The following is an 18881-nucleotide window of genomic DNA, read 5'->3' as shown; positions in this document are numbered from 1 at the left end:
TTTCTTCAAGAATGTATGTTTAACAAACTTCAGGTTTTTTTTAGAAGAAATTACCAGACAGTTCATACTAAATGATCAACCTTTGATATTGGGAGAAACCCTATACTGAGAGAAATGTAAAATGTCCTCAATTTCAGAAGAGTTTAGGCTTTCATCTAAGTCCTCTATAACCTTGGCATGAAATCAAAGGTGGATATATTAAGTTTGAAATGTCCCAATTAGTTTTGTAAAAGATACCCTGTTTAGTTCAGCAGTATGGATATATCTTATTATTATATACTTAGTAGTAAATACATGTAAATTGTTTGTGTAATACGATCTATGACAATCATGCTGTATCAACCATCTGTGATGATATCGATATCAGTCACGGTTGCAAAGGCTTTATCACACCCTTAATCAGTATGACATCACATCATCGACATCAGTCAACGTTGCAAAGGCTTTATCAAACCCCTAATCTGTATGATGTCACGTCACAAGAAAAAAACAACATCTTCTTGAGATATATAATAAAAGTGTATATGATATATAGATATAAGAAGATGTGGTATGAGTGCCAATGAGACAACTCTCCATCCAAGTAAAAAAAATTTTATGGCTTTTTCAATATCACACACCGTATCAACCCTCAACCAATATAATCCCTTGAGCAGAGCTCTTGGGATTATATTGGTGTCTCAGGCTGATACGGATGTAATATTGAAAAAAACCATATAACATTCTCTATATACTGTCAAAGATATTAACTTTAATTTGCACTTAATATGCCGAAATTATATTCTGTGTGCAGAAATGGTATGACATATGTTGGAAAGCTACACACATTTTTCCTTGCATTTGGTCAACTATGGACCCCTTTAGACTAATTACAGAGATTGATGAAAGAATATAGACTTTTGGACTGTCTTCTCAGTCCATATACTTACAATAGGTATATAAAAACAAGTGTTGACCAAAATGGCAATGACTGCATAATGTAAACAACTTTACGTTACAGACATTCCCTTATTTTATAATAATACATTGTAGTAGTTTATATTCCATATTTGCCTCTCCTTCCCCATTGAAGTCTGAAATATCAAAATTTGTCTCCATTTCCCAACTGAATCCTTTACCTTTCTGACAGGTCAAAGTATTGATCCCTATCCTTGTATCGTCCACCAAATGCATAAATAAAATGTTCTATGGCCACTAAAGCAAGTCCAGATCTGGCTTTCTCCATCTCAGAAACAAATGTCCATTCCTCTGATAAAGAATCATAGCATTCAACACTAGCACGATCCATATGTAATGCTCTGTCAAATCCTCCTACAAAAACAAGTAACATGTGTAATGGTCTGTCAAATCTTCCTACAAAATCAAGTATCATGTGTAATGCTTTGTTAAATCCTCCTACAAAATCAAGTATCATGTGTAATGCTCTGTCAAATCTTCCTTCAAAATCAAGTATCATATGTAATGGTCTGTCAAATCCTACAAAATCAAGTATCATGTGTAATGCTCTGTCAAATCTTCCTACAAAATCAAGTATCATGTGTAATGGTCTGTCAAATCCTACAAAATCAAGTATCATGTGTAATGCTTTGTCAAATCCTACAAAATCAAGTATCATGTGTAATGTTTTGTTAAATCCTCCTACAAAATCAAGTATCATGTGTAATGCTCTGTCAAATCTTCCTACAAAATCAAGTATCATATGTAATGGTCTGTCAAATCTTTAAAAATTAAGTATCATGTATAATGCTCTGTCAAATCTTCCTACAAAACCAAGTATCATGTGTAATGGTCTGTCAAATCCTACAAAATCAAGTATCATGCTCTGTCAAATCTTCCTACAAAATCAAGTATTATGTGAAATGCTCTGTCAAATCCTACAAAATCAAGTATCATATGTAATGGTCTGTCAAATCCTACAAAATCAAGTATCATATGTAATGGTCTGTCAAATCCTCCTACAAAATCATGTATCATATGTAATGCTCTGTCAAATCCCCTTACAAAAACAAGTAACATGTGTAATGCTCTGTCAAATCATCTTACAAAATCAAGTATCATGTGTAATGGTCTGTCAAATCTTGCTACAAAATCAAGTATCATGTGTAATGCTCTGTCAAATCCTTCTACAAAATCAAGTATCATGTATAATGCTCTGTCAAATCTTCCTACAAAATCAAGTATCATGTGTAATGGTCTATCAAATCCTATAAAATCAAGTATCATGTGTAATGCTTTGTCAAATCCTACAAAATCAAGTATCATGTGTAATGCTTTGTTAAATCCTCCTACAAAATCAAGTATCATATGTAATGCTCTGTCAAATCTTCTTACAAAATCAAGTATCATATGTAATGGTCTATCAAATCTTAAAAAATCAAGTATCATATGTAATGCTCTGTCAAATCTTCCTACAAAACCAAGTATCATGTGTAATGGTCTGTCAAATCCTACAAAATCAAGTATCATGCTCTGTCAAATCTTCCTACAAAATCAAGTATTATGTGAAATGCTCTGTCAAATCCAACAAATTCAAGTATCATATGTAATGGTCTGTCAAATCCTCCTACAAAATCAAGTATCATATGAAATGCTCTGTCAAATCCTCCTACAAAAACAAGTAAGTGTAATGCTCTGTCAAATCATCTTACAAAATCAAGAATCATGTGTGATGCTCTGTCAAATCTTGCTACAAAATCAAGTATCATGTGTAATGCTCTGTCAAATCCTCCTACAAAAACAATTATCATGTGTAATGCTCTGTCAAATCATCTTACAAAATCAAGTATCATGTGTAATGCTCTGTCAAATCTTGCTACAAAATCAAGTATCATGTGTAATGCTCTGTCAAATTCTCCTACAAAATCAAGTATTATGTGTAATGCTCTGTCAAATCCTACAAAATCAAGTATCATGTGTAATGCTCTGTCAAATCTTCCTACAAAATCAAGTATTATGTGTAATGCTCTGTCAAATCTTCCTACAAAATCAAGTATCATGTGTAATGCTTTGTCAAATCCTACAAAATCAAGTATCATGTGTAATGCTTTGTTAAATCCTCCTACAAAATCAAGTATCATATGTAATGCTCTGTCAAATCTTCTTACAAAATCAAGTATCATATGTAATGGTCTATCAAATCTTAAAAAATCAAGTATCATATGTAATGCTCTGTCAAATCTTCCTACAAAACCAAGTATCATGTGTAATGGTCTGTCAAATCCTACAAAATCAAGTATCATGCTCTGTCAAATCTTCCTACAAAATCAAGTATTATGTGAAATGCTCTGTCAAATCCAACAAATTCAAGTATCATATGTAATGGTCTGTCAAATCCTCCTACAAAATCAAGTATCATATAAGATGCTCTGTCAAATCCTCCTACAAAAACAAGTAAGTGTAATGCTCTGTCAAATCATCTTACAAAATCAAGTATCATGTGTGATGCTCTGTCAAATCTTGCTACAAAATCAAGTATCATGTGTAATGCTCTGTCAAATCCTCCTACAAAAACAATTATCATGTGTAATGCTCTGTCAAATCATCTTACAAAATCAAGTATCATGTGTAATGCTCTGTCAAATCTTGCTACAAAATCAAGTATCATGTGTAATGCTCTGTCAAATTCTCCTACAAAATCAAGTATTATGTGTAATGCTCTGTCAAATCCTACAAAATCAAGTATCATGTGTAATGCTCTGTCAAATCTTCCTACAAAATCAAGTATTATGTGTAATGCTCTGTCAAATCTTCCTACAAAATCAAGTATTATGTGTAATGCTCTGTCAAATCTTCCTACAAAATCAAGTATTATGTGTAATGCTCTGTCAAATCTTCCTACAAAATCAAGTATTATGTGTAATGGTCTGTCAAATCTTCCTACAAAATCAAGTATTATGTGTAATGCTCTGTCAAATCCTCCTACAAAATCAAGTATTATGTGTAATGGTCAGATTAAATTTCCCCAAAAAGTGAAGTATGATGTGTAATGCTTGGTTAATTCCCATAAAATACCATGCAAAAGATCAGAGAAATCTTCCTTTAAGTCAATTAAGAATTGGTGATATGTAAATTTTTGTTAAAAGCTTCTGAGTCTTCATTGGGTCAAAGTATAAAGACATTGCCAAAGACATAAAAGTTCTCTCATGTCCTAAAAAGGGCATTAGTGAACACTAGCAAATTTGTCACCATACGATACATTAAGGACATGAAATCTTAAGTTTGAGGTAATATTTCAGTGTGTTATAGATGGTATTATATATGCAACACATTCCCCCACCCTCCTCATGTTTAGAGAAAATCCAATAATTATTTTTTCAGCAATAATTTTATATCAGTAGCTGATCCAGGGGCATAGAGGGCGTACCCCTGACCACAAAAAAAAAAAATCTTATGTTTTGTAATACATGTATATATATAATTTTTTAGTATTAAAAATCTGTATATATTCAATTATCGGAAATTACACCCCCTTTTAAAAATCCTGGATTCACCTGTGTATACAATCACCTGAGGATGTTCATTACACATAGATTTGTTTATTTAACAATAGTAACTGACCTGCTACATATATTTTACCATCACACACACAATACCCAGCACCAGATCTTTTTCTCTTCATACTTGGTGCAAATGACCAAGTTTCATTTTTTGTGTCATATTTCTCCACAATGTTATAACTACATGCTCTGTCCTCACCACCTGAAATATAGATATATGTTCTATATATCTACATACAAGTCTTAACTTTTTTAAAGGCCTGGTCCAATTGGTCAGCAATTTTTGTTTTTCATGGTAATGTTTGAAGGGATAGTGATGACTGAGGAGGATTAATTTCAGTCTACAATTTTCTAAAAGGTTATTGTTGTTTTCTTGTTGGGTTGCAAAGATGCCAACCCCCTTTGAGTGCAATCAGTAAAAAGGCATTAATATTTCCGTAATTTGCGTCTTTTTTCAGTAATATTTACGTACAATTTTATAATAATCATATGAACAATGGGCATACAGGGAAGATTGATTGAATAGTGGTTGCTTAACGTCCAGTGGCAAATATTTCATGCATGTACAGGAAGAGAACAAATTGACAATAAATACAAAAGATGGGTCCTTTAGTAGAGGTCGTCCGGGATGAGGGTCAGTAGATATTTACACTGCCACTGGAAAATGAGGATATATGGGATACGAGACAGAAATTTAGAATTTCAACAGGCCACCTACGGATCTATCAAAGTTGTTTCTACGGTTCTAAACGTACACAGTGTGTAGCTCTCTTTCTTCAAGATATATGAATTAATGTTCCCATTCCGACTGGACGTGGCTGCGTACTTGTATATCCACCACAGCAAATCGGACATCACACTATTGCAAGAGTATTACTGCCTATTGGAAGTAAAACCTGTAGTGACCATATTTATTTTCCTCAGTCACCCTTTAGGGCAGCACTAGGTGACAAAGTGATGTCCTTGATTTATCAGAACTAGGATTCAAAATTGATGAGCAAATGAGGAACACTGACCATCGCGCTAAATGGAAATATTTCCTAAAATATATGCAAAAGGTATAATGAATGGTCCGGATTTCTAGGTTTCTTTCTTTGAAATCGAAATTTAAATTGTTCCACCAGATATTGTAAAATTGAAAACAAAGACTTTTTAAGTTCATTAATTATTCAGAACTGAACAAGAAATAGAGATCGTTTTCTACTGGTAGTCCCGATTGATTTTTGGTTGCTTAACGTCCAGTGACAAATATTTCATGCATGTTTGAGGATGAGAACAAAATAACAATAAATTCAATTTAGGTAGGTCTTACAATAGAGGTCGGGAAAATTCGGGCAACCACGGTAAAATGAGGGTATATTTGATTGGGACAGAAATGTAGCCTTGCCACAGGCCACATAAGGACCCTTCGAAGAGTTGTAGCATGGGTTTCAAACGTGCATAAAGCGTGGCACTCTCTAAACACAAGACATCAGATTTAACGTCCTCATTCTGACTGAACGCAGCCGCGTACTTGATACATCCCGCACAACTAAACGGACGCCCCTCTTTGACGAGGGTTATACTGCCGGTCGACAGTGTTAACCATATTTCTATTCCCCAGGTACTTTTAGAAATGAAAGGGGGGGGGGGGGGGGTAGTCCCGAGAAACTCAAAAGGAAAATAACAGTCTGAACCATTCAAGCGCTTACTGTTACACGAAATCAAAAATGAAGCGTCACAATTATCAATTATAGACTGTTAGTCGTAACACCGTAATTTTGGTCCAAAATTCGTAACAATTACGGGAAAATCGTAACGGTTGGCATCTATGGGGTTGATTTTTTTCATTTTTACAAATATTTTTTTAATAAATTTGTTGCAGCACAAAACATACAAGGAGATATTATTGATTTTATAGGCAAACTCAAATTATTTTTGATGTAAGAGAAGAATCAAAAACTTTATAATTGTCATCTGTAATTATTCTTCTTCTAATGAAGGGGCCTCAGTGGCCGAGTGGTCTAAGTAGTTCAAATACTATATCACTGGCTTGTCAACACTTAGGTTGGGAGTTTCAAATCCTCCAAGTGGCAGGTGCATTCGACTTCAATCTTAATGGACTAGGATTGTCAGTTTTCTTACCGAAGGTGGTGGTTTCTGTGGGCACTCCGGCTTCCACCACCAATAAAAAATGAATGCCACGAAACAGCGCAATCAATCTTCCAATGAAGGGGGTTTTGGTTTTTTCCTAAAAAAATATTCTGAATCCAAATTTCCCCATACCGTATAGTGTTAAATTTTGAAAAAAATAATTTGATTGATAAAAAAAATGTTCGTGCTTTGCGCGGAAACAAATTTTCTGACTCAGACAAAAAACCATAAACCCCCCCCCTTTTTTAAGTTAAATGGTTGCTCTCCCTTAGTGACAAAATTGAAGAGAAATTCCTTTGAGATTTTGAAAATCATTTTGTAAATGGCAAAAATGACAAGCGCCAGTGAAATCACAGGACTACATTTTTAATTTTTTTCAAATATGAAGATTTCTTTACCGAAGTGGAACTCTGTACAAACCTATTGCATATAAAAATCTTCCCACTGCAGCCAAAGCTACAAATGATCTTGCTATTTTCATCTCAGGTTTGGCTATCCACTGTCGTAATACAGGGTCATAACATTCCACAGAACGGAGATACAATGTGTTTTCCTGTGAATCAGCTAAAGCACATTCACCTCCAACTGCATATAACAGACCATCCAAGCTACAAACACCAACAGCAGTCCTGGCAATGTTCATGTTTGGCTAGAAATATTAAATGAGCTACATGTATATCATTATATTGACTGCAGGTAAAAGAAACATTGTCTAATGTCATCTTAGAAATTTGGAGAATAAGGCGTTGATTGCAGATTTTTTTTATTTTGTTTGATTTATCTAAAACCTTTATTTAAAGGTCTGAATGGGATTTACAGAATAGAGAATCATGGGCAAAAAGTGCAGAATAAAGGGCAGAAAAAAAAGAGAAAAATAGGCCAAAGAATTAAGAATAGAGAATTATGGAGGGCAAAATTAATAAAGAATAGAGAAAAACAGTTTAAAAAATTAAGAGGATAAAGAAATGAAGACCCCCTCCCCATTCAGACCATCTTTTGTGTTACAGCTTGACATATTGCATGAGCACTTGTCTATCTTTTTAAAAATATTGCATGTTGCCATACAGATTGTGACAATTTTTGTTCTTGGTTTGCTGTCTCTTTGATATAAACCCTAAATGATCTCCTCTAGTTCAACTTCATACATTTTACAAGAAGCACTGCTCTGCTACAAAATATGCTAAATCCCATACTTTTATTACCAGTAACCTTCAAATATCTGAAACTGAGTTTAAACAACTAAATTTTTTTATGCATTTCTTATATCATAGAAATATTTAGCTATACGTTTTTGTGATTTTACAGTCTAAGGAAGGTTATTAAAGAAAAGTGTCTTGCTCAAAGTACTCAGTATCATTCATGTACAATAATGTTGCAATACTTTCACATATGTTTGCCATCTCTTAACCTTGCATCCACAGTATGTACATGATGTACATCAAAGTAGTATTGTATATTCAGAAATTATTGCGTGCGTTTATTAAGGCGATTTTTAAGAAATGGACAAAAATGTGAGAAAAATCATTACGATTTCAGGAAAATTTGCACACAGATATATGTATCAGATATCAGAATGCGAGTTCCTATTATTGCAATATTCACCAAGTTGCATTATTCGCATTGATAAAAACCTTGCAATAATAACGTTGAAGACTAATTGCACATGACAAATAATTTCAGAAGTTTTTTTTTGGCATATACAGGCTTTGCTCATTGTTGAAGGCTGTACAGTGACCTATAGTTGTTAATTTCTGTGTCATTTGGTCTCTTGTGGAGAGTTGTCTCACTGGCAATCATACCACATCTTCTTATTTTGATATAGTCTAAAAAGATAAACTATAAAAAAATTATGCACTGTAACAAGTTTAATATAAAGATTAATTAGATTAATGAATTAAAGCCTAAAACATACCACAGAATGCCACTGGTCAATTAAGAAATCATATCTCTCCATGCTTTTTAACTGGCAGTCTGTACTATTTCTCCCACCAACAACATATACACATGGAGGCTGGGCACGAGGTGTCATCAAGTCTAAAGCTGACTGATCATAATGCAAAGCAATAGCATTACCAATCAACTGTTGACATTTTAAACAATTTTTTACAAAATCTAACTTTAGAACAATATTTTCTAAATGTGTCATGTCTATCAATGCTAGTTTAACATATTGTAAGATATGACAAGCATTTCTAGTTCTGATTTCCGGTTCTGCATTGATCCAACTCAACGCAGCTTCTAGCACCTGGTTTTCACTCGTGACTTGAAGTTTATCACTACGTAACAACGTAATTAGTCTATCTTCCGACAGCTGTAAAAATTCCTCAGAATGAATGACATCTAAAAAGTTTTGAAATATGAACTGTCGTGCTGCCATCTCAAGTTCTCCACACATATACAGGTCTGCTAAAAAGTAGATTCCTGTAAAATAACATTACCAGTTATACTATAAATAGACATAAAATGTTACCCATATGTTGGTAGTTATTGTTTTCATTTGTATCAGTGTATTCCATGATAAACGTTTTCATTTGTATCAGTGTATTCCATGATAAATGTTTTCATTTGTATCAGTGTATTCCATGATAAACGTTTTCATTTGTATCAGTGTACTCCATGATAAACGTTTTTATTTGTATCGTACAGTGTACTCCATGATAAACTAGTAAGTCTAATATTTTTGGCAATGTCTATCATATGCATTCTTAGAATACAGTAAATTGGGGACTAGTAATTGTTAATCAAGTATACAGAAATGACAGCTAAATTGTGTGATACACTGATAGTGTCAAATATGTGAAAATATAGAAAGGTCCTGTATATGTAATGTACATACAAACATATTAAGAAATTTACACATACATGTAGTATTTATTGTACATGTACATATATGCATTTATTTATAGTTTATTTAAATTCAGATTCAGTGTACACCATACAATTTGAGAATTGAAGTATCTGTAATCAAACATGTCAAAGTTAAAACTAATCAAACCAATAGTTTGCTCATAAACAAAACATACAGCACTGTCAAAGTCAGAGGTTATGACCTTACCAAGGCAATTCAAGGCTGTTAACTGAGACTGTAGAAATGTAGCAGACATCTTCCTCAACTGATGAAGACCCAGCATACTAGCACCTTGTAGTATTCCTTGTACATTATCTACTGTTATTTCTATCATACTAGTGTACATAAACTCTATTAACTGTCCCATAGAACAGGGATCCAGTCCTTGGATATCCACTCGCTCCTTTTCTGTTTCCAACATTCCATTTGTAAACATGGCACGTAAATATGGACTACATCCGCAAAGTACGATTTTATGAGCATCGAAGTCCTGACCTTCCACAGTGATTGTGACATCACACAACATGTGACGTTCACGAAGTTCATGCATCACTGTAAAAGCACTTTGTGCTTGGGATGGAACTGTGAAAGTTCTTGACTCTATCATGTTTGTATATTGGACTTTTTCTTATATGATTGGATCATTCTGTCATGTGTCTTAAAGAGAACTAGTCACCACATGTGCTATTCTATTCTACATCCTGGTTTCTTATGACATTTACATCTCTAACATCAATATCCTGAAACAGATGAGCATAACCATGGTAACATAAAGTGATTAATAAACTTTTTAGTTGTTATTGGCTTTGAAATATCTTATAGTGTGTCTTTCTATGTTATAATTAATGTTATACTACTGTCAGTCAGGGGTACTACTTATATAAGTTATTTTTATTTACTTGTAGAAGTAAATAATAATATACTTATATAAGTAAATTTGTTGTATTCATATTTTCTTATAAAATTTGAATAATCTCCCCTAATTTTCTCAAAAAATTTACTTGTATGAGTAATTCTTTTTTTACAATCCCTAAAATCACTGAAAATTCTCAAGTTTTGGGATGTAAAACATGCCTTTAACAATTTTTCTCTGGTTAGCTCATAATTTTTTATTAGAGTTCAACCTTTCATCTCATTAATTCAACAAAAAAACTAATTGCACAAAGATCTTAAGTATTTACCCAAGGCCTTCAAAAATTGCCCCTTGGAGGCTTGTAAATGAGCAGTATTTTGAAGATAACAGACAGATGAGATTTTCATTGTCCATGAAATTGTGCTTAAATGATTAGTTAAGACATCTGCAAAGGACAGACAATTAAAAACTCTATAAGAGCAAAGAAGACCTGAGAAATTCAAGAAAAGCAGAAAGTATGACTTTGTTACTTGTATATGTAAATAAAATGCCAGAACTCTTAAGTGTAAAATCTAAAATTTATAAAAATTGAAAGGGAGCTTACATCAATAGATATAAACAATTCTCCAAAGTTTCATGAGAACTGCTGAAAGCATTTTTAATTAATTGTCCGAAAACTGGAAAATCCCCCTTTTTTTAATGAATAAAACTCCATAACTCGGAAACATAAAATCTAAAATTTATAAAAATCAAAAGGGAGCTCATGTCAATAGATATAAACAATTGACCAAAGTTTAATGCAAATTGGTGAAAGCATTTTTGAGTTATTGTCCGAAAACTGGAAAATCCCCCCTTTTTTAATGAATCAAACCCCATAACTCAGAAACTTAAAATCTAAATTTTATAAAAAAAGAAAGGGAGCTCACATCAATAGATATGAACAATTCACCAAAGTTTTATGCAAATTGGTAGAAGCGTTTTTGAGTTAATGTCTGACATGTTGACGACAGACGGACAGACAATGGTATACCATAATATGTCCTGTAAACGGGCGTATAAAAAAGTCTAAATGTCAAAGGGACATAACTAATCCATTAAAATAATTTACCTATACAAGTAAATAAAATACACTTGTATAAGTATCTAACAAATTTACTTATATATAAGTATATTAATATTTACTTCTTCAAGTAGTACCCCTGACTGTTTCAGGTTAGGGTGAACATGGTGAAGGTTGGTACCTGTTAAAACATTTAAAGCCGCTGCATTTGTTTGCAGCTGTCCTAAGTCAGGAACCTATTGTTCAGTGGGTGTCGTTTGTTGATGTGGTTCATAAGTGTTTCTCATTTCTCGTTTTTTATATAGATAAGACCGTTTGTTTTCCTGTTTGAATGGCTTTACACTAGTCATTTTTGGAGCCCTATATAGCTTACTGTTTGGTTTGAGCCAAGGCTTTGTGTTAAAGGCCATACTTTGACCTATAATGGTTTACTTTTTACAAATTGTGACTTGGATGGAGGGTTGTCTCATTGGCACTCATACCACATCTTCTTATATCTATATAGTTACCGAGAATACTCTCTTATCTGTACTTTGTGTCATTTGTGTTTTGTTAAGTTTTTTTGTTGTTGTGTGTTCTTATGTTGTACTTTTACACCACTGTCCCAGGTTAAGGGAGAAGGTTTGGTGCCAGCAAAATTTAATATGTTTTACCACATTCTGTATGTCCCTGCCCAAAGTAAGGAGCCTGTAATAATGGTTTTGTACATAAATCAGGCTGTTAAGATTTCTTGTTTGAATTGATTTACATTTGTCATTTTATGGGGCTTTTATAGCTTGTCATGCAGTATGGGTTTGGCTTATTGTTGAAGGCTGTATGGTGACCTGTAGTTGTTAGCTTTATGTCATTTGGTCTTTGGTGGAGTTGGAGAGTTGTCTCATTGCAGTCATTGGCAAACATACCACATCTTATTTTTCAATTTGACAAATCCACAAAATTGAATATCCCCGAAATATATAATTTCCTCAATCCAGTCATGACAGTATTACATTTGTTGTAAGGGAATGACCATTTAACTTCAGCTTGTGGTCAAGCAGGTGACAAAAAAAATATTCTGAAGAGATTTCCCCATATATATACCTTATAGTGTTAAATTTGAAAAAAATAATTTGATTGATAGCGTTGAAAAACTATAAAAAAAAATCTACTCAGACAGAAAACCATCACCCCCTCCCCCCCCCCCTTGAAGTTAAATGGTTGCTCCATAATGAAAACCCATATGAAATTCAAATTTATATTTTCACTTCTCTGATGACAATTTATATAAACATTGTCAAATTTGCTTATTTTAGATTCATTATTATTTGTGGGGAGCTTTATTGCGAGGGTTTATTTCATGGCAGTTAATTCTACAAAAATATAATAAAAATTGAGTTTTTATAAAGGAGTCAAGTGGAAACCGTCCTAACTCAGACTTTGCATATATATTATATGAGGTTTTTTTTAATTCCAAGAACAGTTTTACAAAATTAATGATGCACTTTCTCAATGCTGAATCTATCTGTCAAAGATAAAATATCACAGTTAGCATGGTTAGTTCCATGCATTTTGGCTATGTTCATGGCTCTAAAAATTGAGTAATAATCTTCCATAAACCAAATTTCGCTATTATATAAAATTATGGGTTTAATTAGTGAATCAAATAATTTGCATGATAAATCTACAGGGACATGATGAAAATTAGACATATTAGGCCAGAGAACACAGTTATTTCGTAGTGCATTTCTTTTAGACAATAAATTCAAATTAAAAAAATCGCACCTGCTCTATCTCAAAAAGATTTTTACAGTGTATTGTACTACTATTGATACAAATAATATCAAAATTATAGAAACTTCTACCAGCTCTAACTCAAAATATTGACAATTCTATGTTAAGGGGGGCTAAAATTCAGTTTGACAGCTTCAGACATTCTAATTTTTGACCTTTTTTAACTGGACCAAATCACTACTTAACATAAAGATTCAGCACCCCAATTTTTTAGCATGTAATTTCATCCCCTTACTTAATATTTCATGCAGAAAATATCAAGAAATAAATTGGAAAAGTGTATAAAAAAAAATGCAAGTTATACACTGTTCACACTAGGGACTATATTCGTAGACAACGAAAACCTAAGGACGATATAAACTGTGTCCTTGGACCATATATTTATTTAGTGAAAATAACACTTCTAGCATGTCTAGTGCTTTCTTGGATAGTTCATGTGTGGATCTCTTAAATCTTCCTTTATTATCAACAATGTTCCCAAGAAAATTATAGTCTTTTAACTTCAGTTAACTGATTTTGTTTATAGAAAAATTTTGACTCAAAAAGAATATATAATAAGGTTTACAGACTGGTTTATATTATTTCAAATTCAACTAATTGTCTGTAGTAAATCTTAGCAACCAGTGGCAAATATTGCATGCATATTCAGGTCAATTTTCAAATAAGAAGAAAAATTTTACATAAAATATTGAAAAATGAATAATCATGATAATTCAAGTTACCAAGTTATGAGATACCATCTTAATCGTTGTCAATTTTGTTAGGGGAAAATGTCAGTGTCATTATTAAACATGTTAAAAAAATAACTTTTTGGAGCAAAACATTTTCCAAAACAATGGGAAATTACCATCATACATATTTAAATATTAAATACTGATTTATTCCATTATTATATACATGTATCTCAAAGATAATCTTCCAGAATGGGTATTTTTGTAGTAAAATTGAGGACATGCACATTTTTACCTATCTGTGGACTTTTTCAACTGGATAAAATATTATCTTTAACTCTCTTTTTGTCAAAGAGGCACATGTGTCCATATCTTTAATTATGTAAGTTTTGTATCATTGATGTATTGCCATATATCTCTTTCAAATAAAATACCAGACTAAACCGTGTTATATTTGTCTTCAATGGGTTCCCAATGTTACATCATAAGGGCATGAAATCACATATCAAATGATGTCATTGTTGGGCATGTGATGTCACAAATGTCCAGCTGTCGTTTTTTCTGGCACACGAAATGCAACCCTATAATATCAACTGCTCAAGCGGGTTAACAGGTTGGGCTCAAGTCAGGAAAAGTGGGGTATTCCCTGTTTTCAGGGATCACCCCAGTTTTCTGGTGTTAAAAAAACCCAGTTTACAGGGACTTCCTTTTTCTATTTCAATTTATAGCATGAAATTTACAAAAGCGCATGTTTTAACTGTATCAGTAGTATTTGTAAATACTTTAAGTATTTCAGGAACAACAAAACATGAATAAGTGAAGCCTTGTTTTTTCTAGAACTCAAAAACATACAAATCTTTTGTTTAGGAATCAGTTGATCAAGCTGCATGCTCCAGGTTAACTGATCATAACTGAATTATGTTCACTTCTTTTGAAAATTTCTATTCATGGAATTTAAATGCTTAAGTGATTAACTTATCTTTTAGTCTTCTCATAATTGATGATCAAGGTATGAATTGGTGAACAAAGGAATTGTTTTGTTGTGAGTTGAGCATAAAATAAGACTTGAAATTAGCTTGATTTTTGAACTTATAAAAACACTTGCTATCATATAACATTGTTATCACACGTAGAAGGTGTGCTTTTGTAGATTCATACCATAAATTGACAAGGAAAAATGAAGTCCCTGTTTACTGGGGTTTTTTAACACCAGAAAACTGGGGTGTTCCCTGAAAACAGGGAATATCCCACTTTTCCTGACTTGAGCCCAACCTGGTTAATTGTGTAACCATTCACTTTTTATATTAGCAATCTGTGACCTCCAAAACATTTTTGCCATGACCAGTTCATTACTTACATCAGGAATAATGAATACGTACACATGGTACAGGTAAAATTGGAGGAGTACACATTTATATTTGTCTGACTGTCAGACAGACTAAGAGTGAGAAAACTGGAGATAAGAAAATAGTATTTTTGTCGGATCCTTTTTGTCTAACAATCGAAACTCGTCGCAGATTGCTACAAAAATGGACAGACATCTGATTTATCGAAGATGGTGAATTTGCATCATACACCAATAGCTATTTGACATTACCAGTATTTCAATTACAATGTTTATAAAAAATTTCTTTGCGAGTTTGTCTGGGTTTGTTGTCAAATTTCTTACACTTCCGGTTAAAAAGGAGTTATCTTTCTTTGAAAAACAACCAGAGGCTCCTGTGTGTTTTCTAAATTCGTGCACGTGTTTGTCAAAAAATTAATTAATTTGGCACCTTACCAATGTGTCCATACTTGTTTTTGGGGATGAGTTGGGGGTTAAATAAATTATCTGATTCAGAATTTATTTTTTAACACAAATTTATTTCGGAAGGAAAGTAAAAAAACAAAAAATGTGTTCAATCGGAAAACTGAGACTACTATAACATGTATAACCTGGGACTATTATAGTAAATATGTTAGTACTAATAGTCCAAGCTATAACACATATGTCATATAGTAGTCTAAGATGAAAACAAGGATTTGTATAGTAAGACTATATAAATCCTTGAATAAAATTATTATGTCTGTGGGTACATATTAACAGCTACACTCAGTCAAGGATTTCTAAAGTGAGATTCTCACTATACAAATCATTGACTCAGTACAGCATTGACTTTCAAACTTGATTATATTCCAAGAATATTATGTTTATTTTTTTTAAATTCAAGTTGAAAAGATTCTACATCAAGTATAGTCTCTGTCCCGAGTAGAAAAAAAAACGAACACCCCACTCGATCAGTATCCTCCCCAAAAGAAAGAGGACGGTTGTGCCTTGGTCGTGTTTATATTAGATTAACTTAAGGTAAGTTCTCTGACTACCCCCTCCCCCCACCACCGAGTCGTCAGTGGCGGATCTAGAAATTTTCATAAGGGTAGTGAGCACTGACAGCTGAAGAGGGGACCCGCTGCAGTCATGCTTCAGTGATTCCCTAAATGATCAACCAAATTTTTCCCACAAAAGGGGGGCCCGGACAACCTGCCCCCCCCCCCCTAAATCCGCCTCTGCTCGTCCCTATGCACTTAAATAAAAATTAACTTGTGCCACAGAAAAGAATTATTCCAATCTCGATCCGGGGTCCACTGATAAAAGAGTGTCAATGCCGCTGTAAAAAGAGTGTCAGAAATGACTTTAATTAGGTGCGGATTTGACTTTTTCTATAGGTGCCGATTTGATTTACCCCGGGTCTAGCTGTGCCTTGCAATGAGTATACAATTCATCGACTGGTTGGAAATGATATGTACACACGTTTGAAATTTAGTAGATACATTCAAAGTAACCAAATATATTCTCTTTTTACATGTTTTACTTGTTAACAACCTTTTGACATGTTTACTGTATAGGAGGTTCTGGTTTTGGGGGTTTCGACGAATCTGGAATTATTACACTTTTTATAATAATCCCAGACAGAAGAGAGATCATACTGTAAAAAAAATTAATAGACAAATATGAGAAACTTGAAAACAAAGAATAAACAATAATTGGATGAAAAAAAAATAATAAAAACTGTGGAAAGTAAAATAATTAGGATATAACAGAAATGAACGATGTATATATTATATCAAATATTATTGGATGCCGAATTGACCAAATAAATGCCGAATTGACTTTAAATAGGTGCCGCCGGATTTGACCCGATACTGATTTAACCAGGTGCCGATTTGCCTTTTCTATAGGTGCCGATTTGACTTGTACCCCGATGGACCGAATAAATAAACCATCTAATTAGATAAAAATTAAATAGCGAAATCATTTTCATGAGAATTATACAGAATTAGCGTTTATTATTTTTAAATAAAGAAAAATGCCCTATAATTTAATGAACAGTGAAATTAAGGAACCCCACCAGGACATTCGAATAGACAATTGAATGTTGATCTTTTTTTTCACTACACCGTGCACTTTTCGTTAATACTTTTTTCTGTAATAGATTTTAAATAACATATATAGTGCATGTATCCTGATCTATCAAATTTAAAATACGCATGTTCATAATTTTAATCCAGTTTCATTTTTCTAGGCATGGTGTCGCCTCTCGAATTTGTCCACAGCTTCATCAAGATCTAGGTCTAAATCTAACTGGCTTTCTTTGATTGCACACAAGAATGTTCTTAAAAGTCCTAATTCACTATTTTGCATACTGCAAATTCGCAGCTAGTCACACTCATGGTCAAAACTATTTCATAAAAAAAAAAAAAACACGATTCATATATTTTAGAAACTAAATTTCCAGGAACTACATGTATATTACTATCAGATTATTGAATGGCAGTTTTCATATCAGATGTATAAGCAACAACATGAACACATGTCATTGTATACAAATGTTTTACTTAAAAGATGATTATATCTATCTCAGCTATACATACATTGTATATACGCAATTTATACTTCGAGTCAATATAGGCCGCTCTATACCAGTAAAATAACCAAACGTTATATTTTTTTTTAGAGATTTCACACTTACAACTGTATGTTTCGTATCGAATGTACCGACAAAAAAGTATTAAAACATTTTAGACATGCAGACAGAAATTTCTGAAATAAGTCAGTGTGTCACTTTCTTAGAGCATGCATATATACACACGTTTTAAAACATTAAGGCATATATCATTTTCTTTTTTTTTCTCAATAATATTTTCACCCGTATGTGTTGCATTTCCCCCATTAAATGCAACGTTAGTGTATGTTTTTCGGAATTTGTCCACAGATTTTTAATTTGTGGTAACGAAATTCCAGACTGAATTATTTACAAGTTGTACAAAGATTACGTTTATATCGATATTTTATGGAAATGCGTTATAAATACTTAGCCACGGAAAGGTTAGGGGAACCAAAACCAAATGTGATATAGATCAGAGACGTATATAAAACAATTGTATTATATGTCTCTGGTGATATATATGTATACATAGCGAAACAAAGGATTTTATAGTGACTTGACTTTTAATTATCGATCGACAAGTATTGGAACTTTTTAATCATAACAAAGGATTATTAATATAAGAGTGTGTGGGTAGGATTTCACTTTATTTATGTAGAGAGCAGTGCAATTGTTCAGACTGGTGGAGGCACCACTGTACATAGATGCAGATCACAATGATTTCTACATACAAATGTATAGTTCTACGAAGGGGGTTAAATATACCTTACGTAAGAGGTAAGGTAAGGTAAGGTTTATGGACATCCAATCTAAATAAAATATAGAACTCTGAATTCGTTACATGCACTCCATATGAGTATAACGAAATCAAAGTTCTATATTTTAATTAGATTGATGGACATCTAAAATGTGACTACAGACACAGACATAGCTAACTAAATTGTAAATATGACATAAGGTAAGAAGTGGCCAAAGGAACATCAACATTGAAAACATAAAAAAAAACATACAAACAGAGAGAGAAAAATAGTCCGTTACACGATTGTTTCTTAAGCTTGTTAGGGTGAAGGATAGCCTATTAAAACGTTTAAACCCGCTGCATTTGTTTGCACCTGTCTAAAGTCAGG

General features: G+C 32.9%; 2 protein-coding genes across 4 annotated transcripts in view; one reads left to right on the top strand and one right to left on the bottom strand.

The window, feature by feature from the left end:
- Positions 1-15500, bottom strand: part of LOC127723683 (kelch-like protein 2) — a 102193-nt gene extending 86693 nt beyond the window's left edge. For 2 of the 3 annotated variants that reach the window (XR_007992202.1, XM_052230422.1), the window contains exons 1-6: positions 15429-15500; positions 9685-10217; positions 8542-9050; positions 7050-7278; positions 4558-4698; positions 1119-1311 (exon numbers count right to left, since the gene is read on the bottom strand). Coding sequence is in view for 2 of the 3 variants with exons in the window: in XM_052230422.1 (XP_052086382.1) it covers positions 1119-1311; positions 4558-4698; positions 7050-7278; positions 8542-9050; positions 9685-10084 (1472 nt within the window). In the remaining variant the exon portion in view is untranslated. The other variant, XM_052230423.1, reaches the window with a different exon arrangement.
- Positions 15501-18363: 2863 nt separating this feature from the next.
- LOC127723684 (uncharacterized) overlaps positions 18364-18881 on the top strand; it is a 53455-nt gene continuing 52937 nt past the window's right edge. The window contains exon 1 of the mRNA XM_052230426.1: positions 18364-18541. The gene's annotated coding sequence lies outside the window, so the exon portion shown is untranslated. The remainder of the gene's footprint in view (positions 18542-18881) is intronic.

The sequence above is a fragment of the Mytilus californianus genome, unplaced genomic scaffold (genome assembly GCF_021869535.1).
Source record: "Mytilus californianus isolate M0D057914Y unplaced genomic scaffold, xbMytCali1.0.p SCAF_13, whole genome shotgun sequence".
NCBI lineage: Eukaryota > Metazoa > Mollusca > Bivalvia > Mytilida > Mytilidae > Mytilus > Mytilus californianus.
Note: the sequence above shows the minus strand (reverse complement) of the source record. Positions and strands in the feature narration are given on the sequence as shown.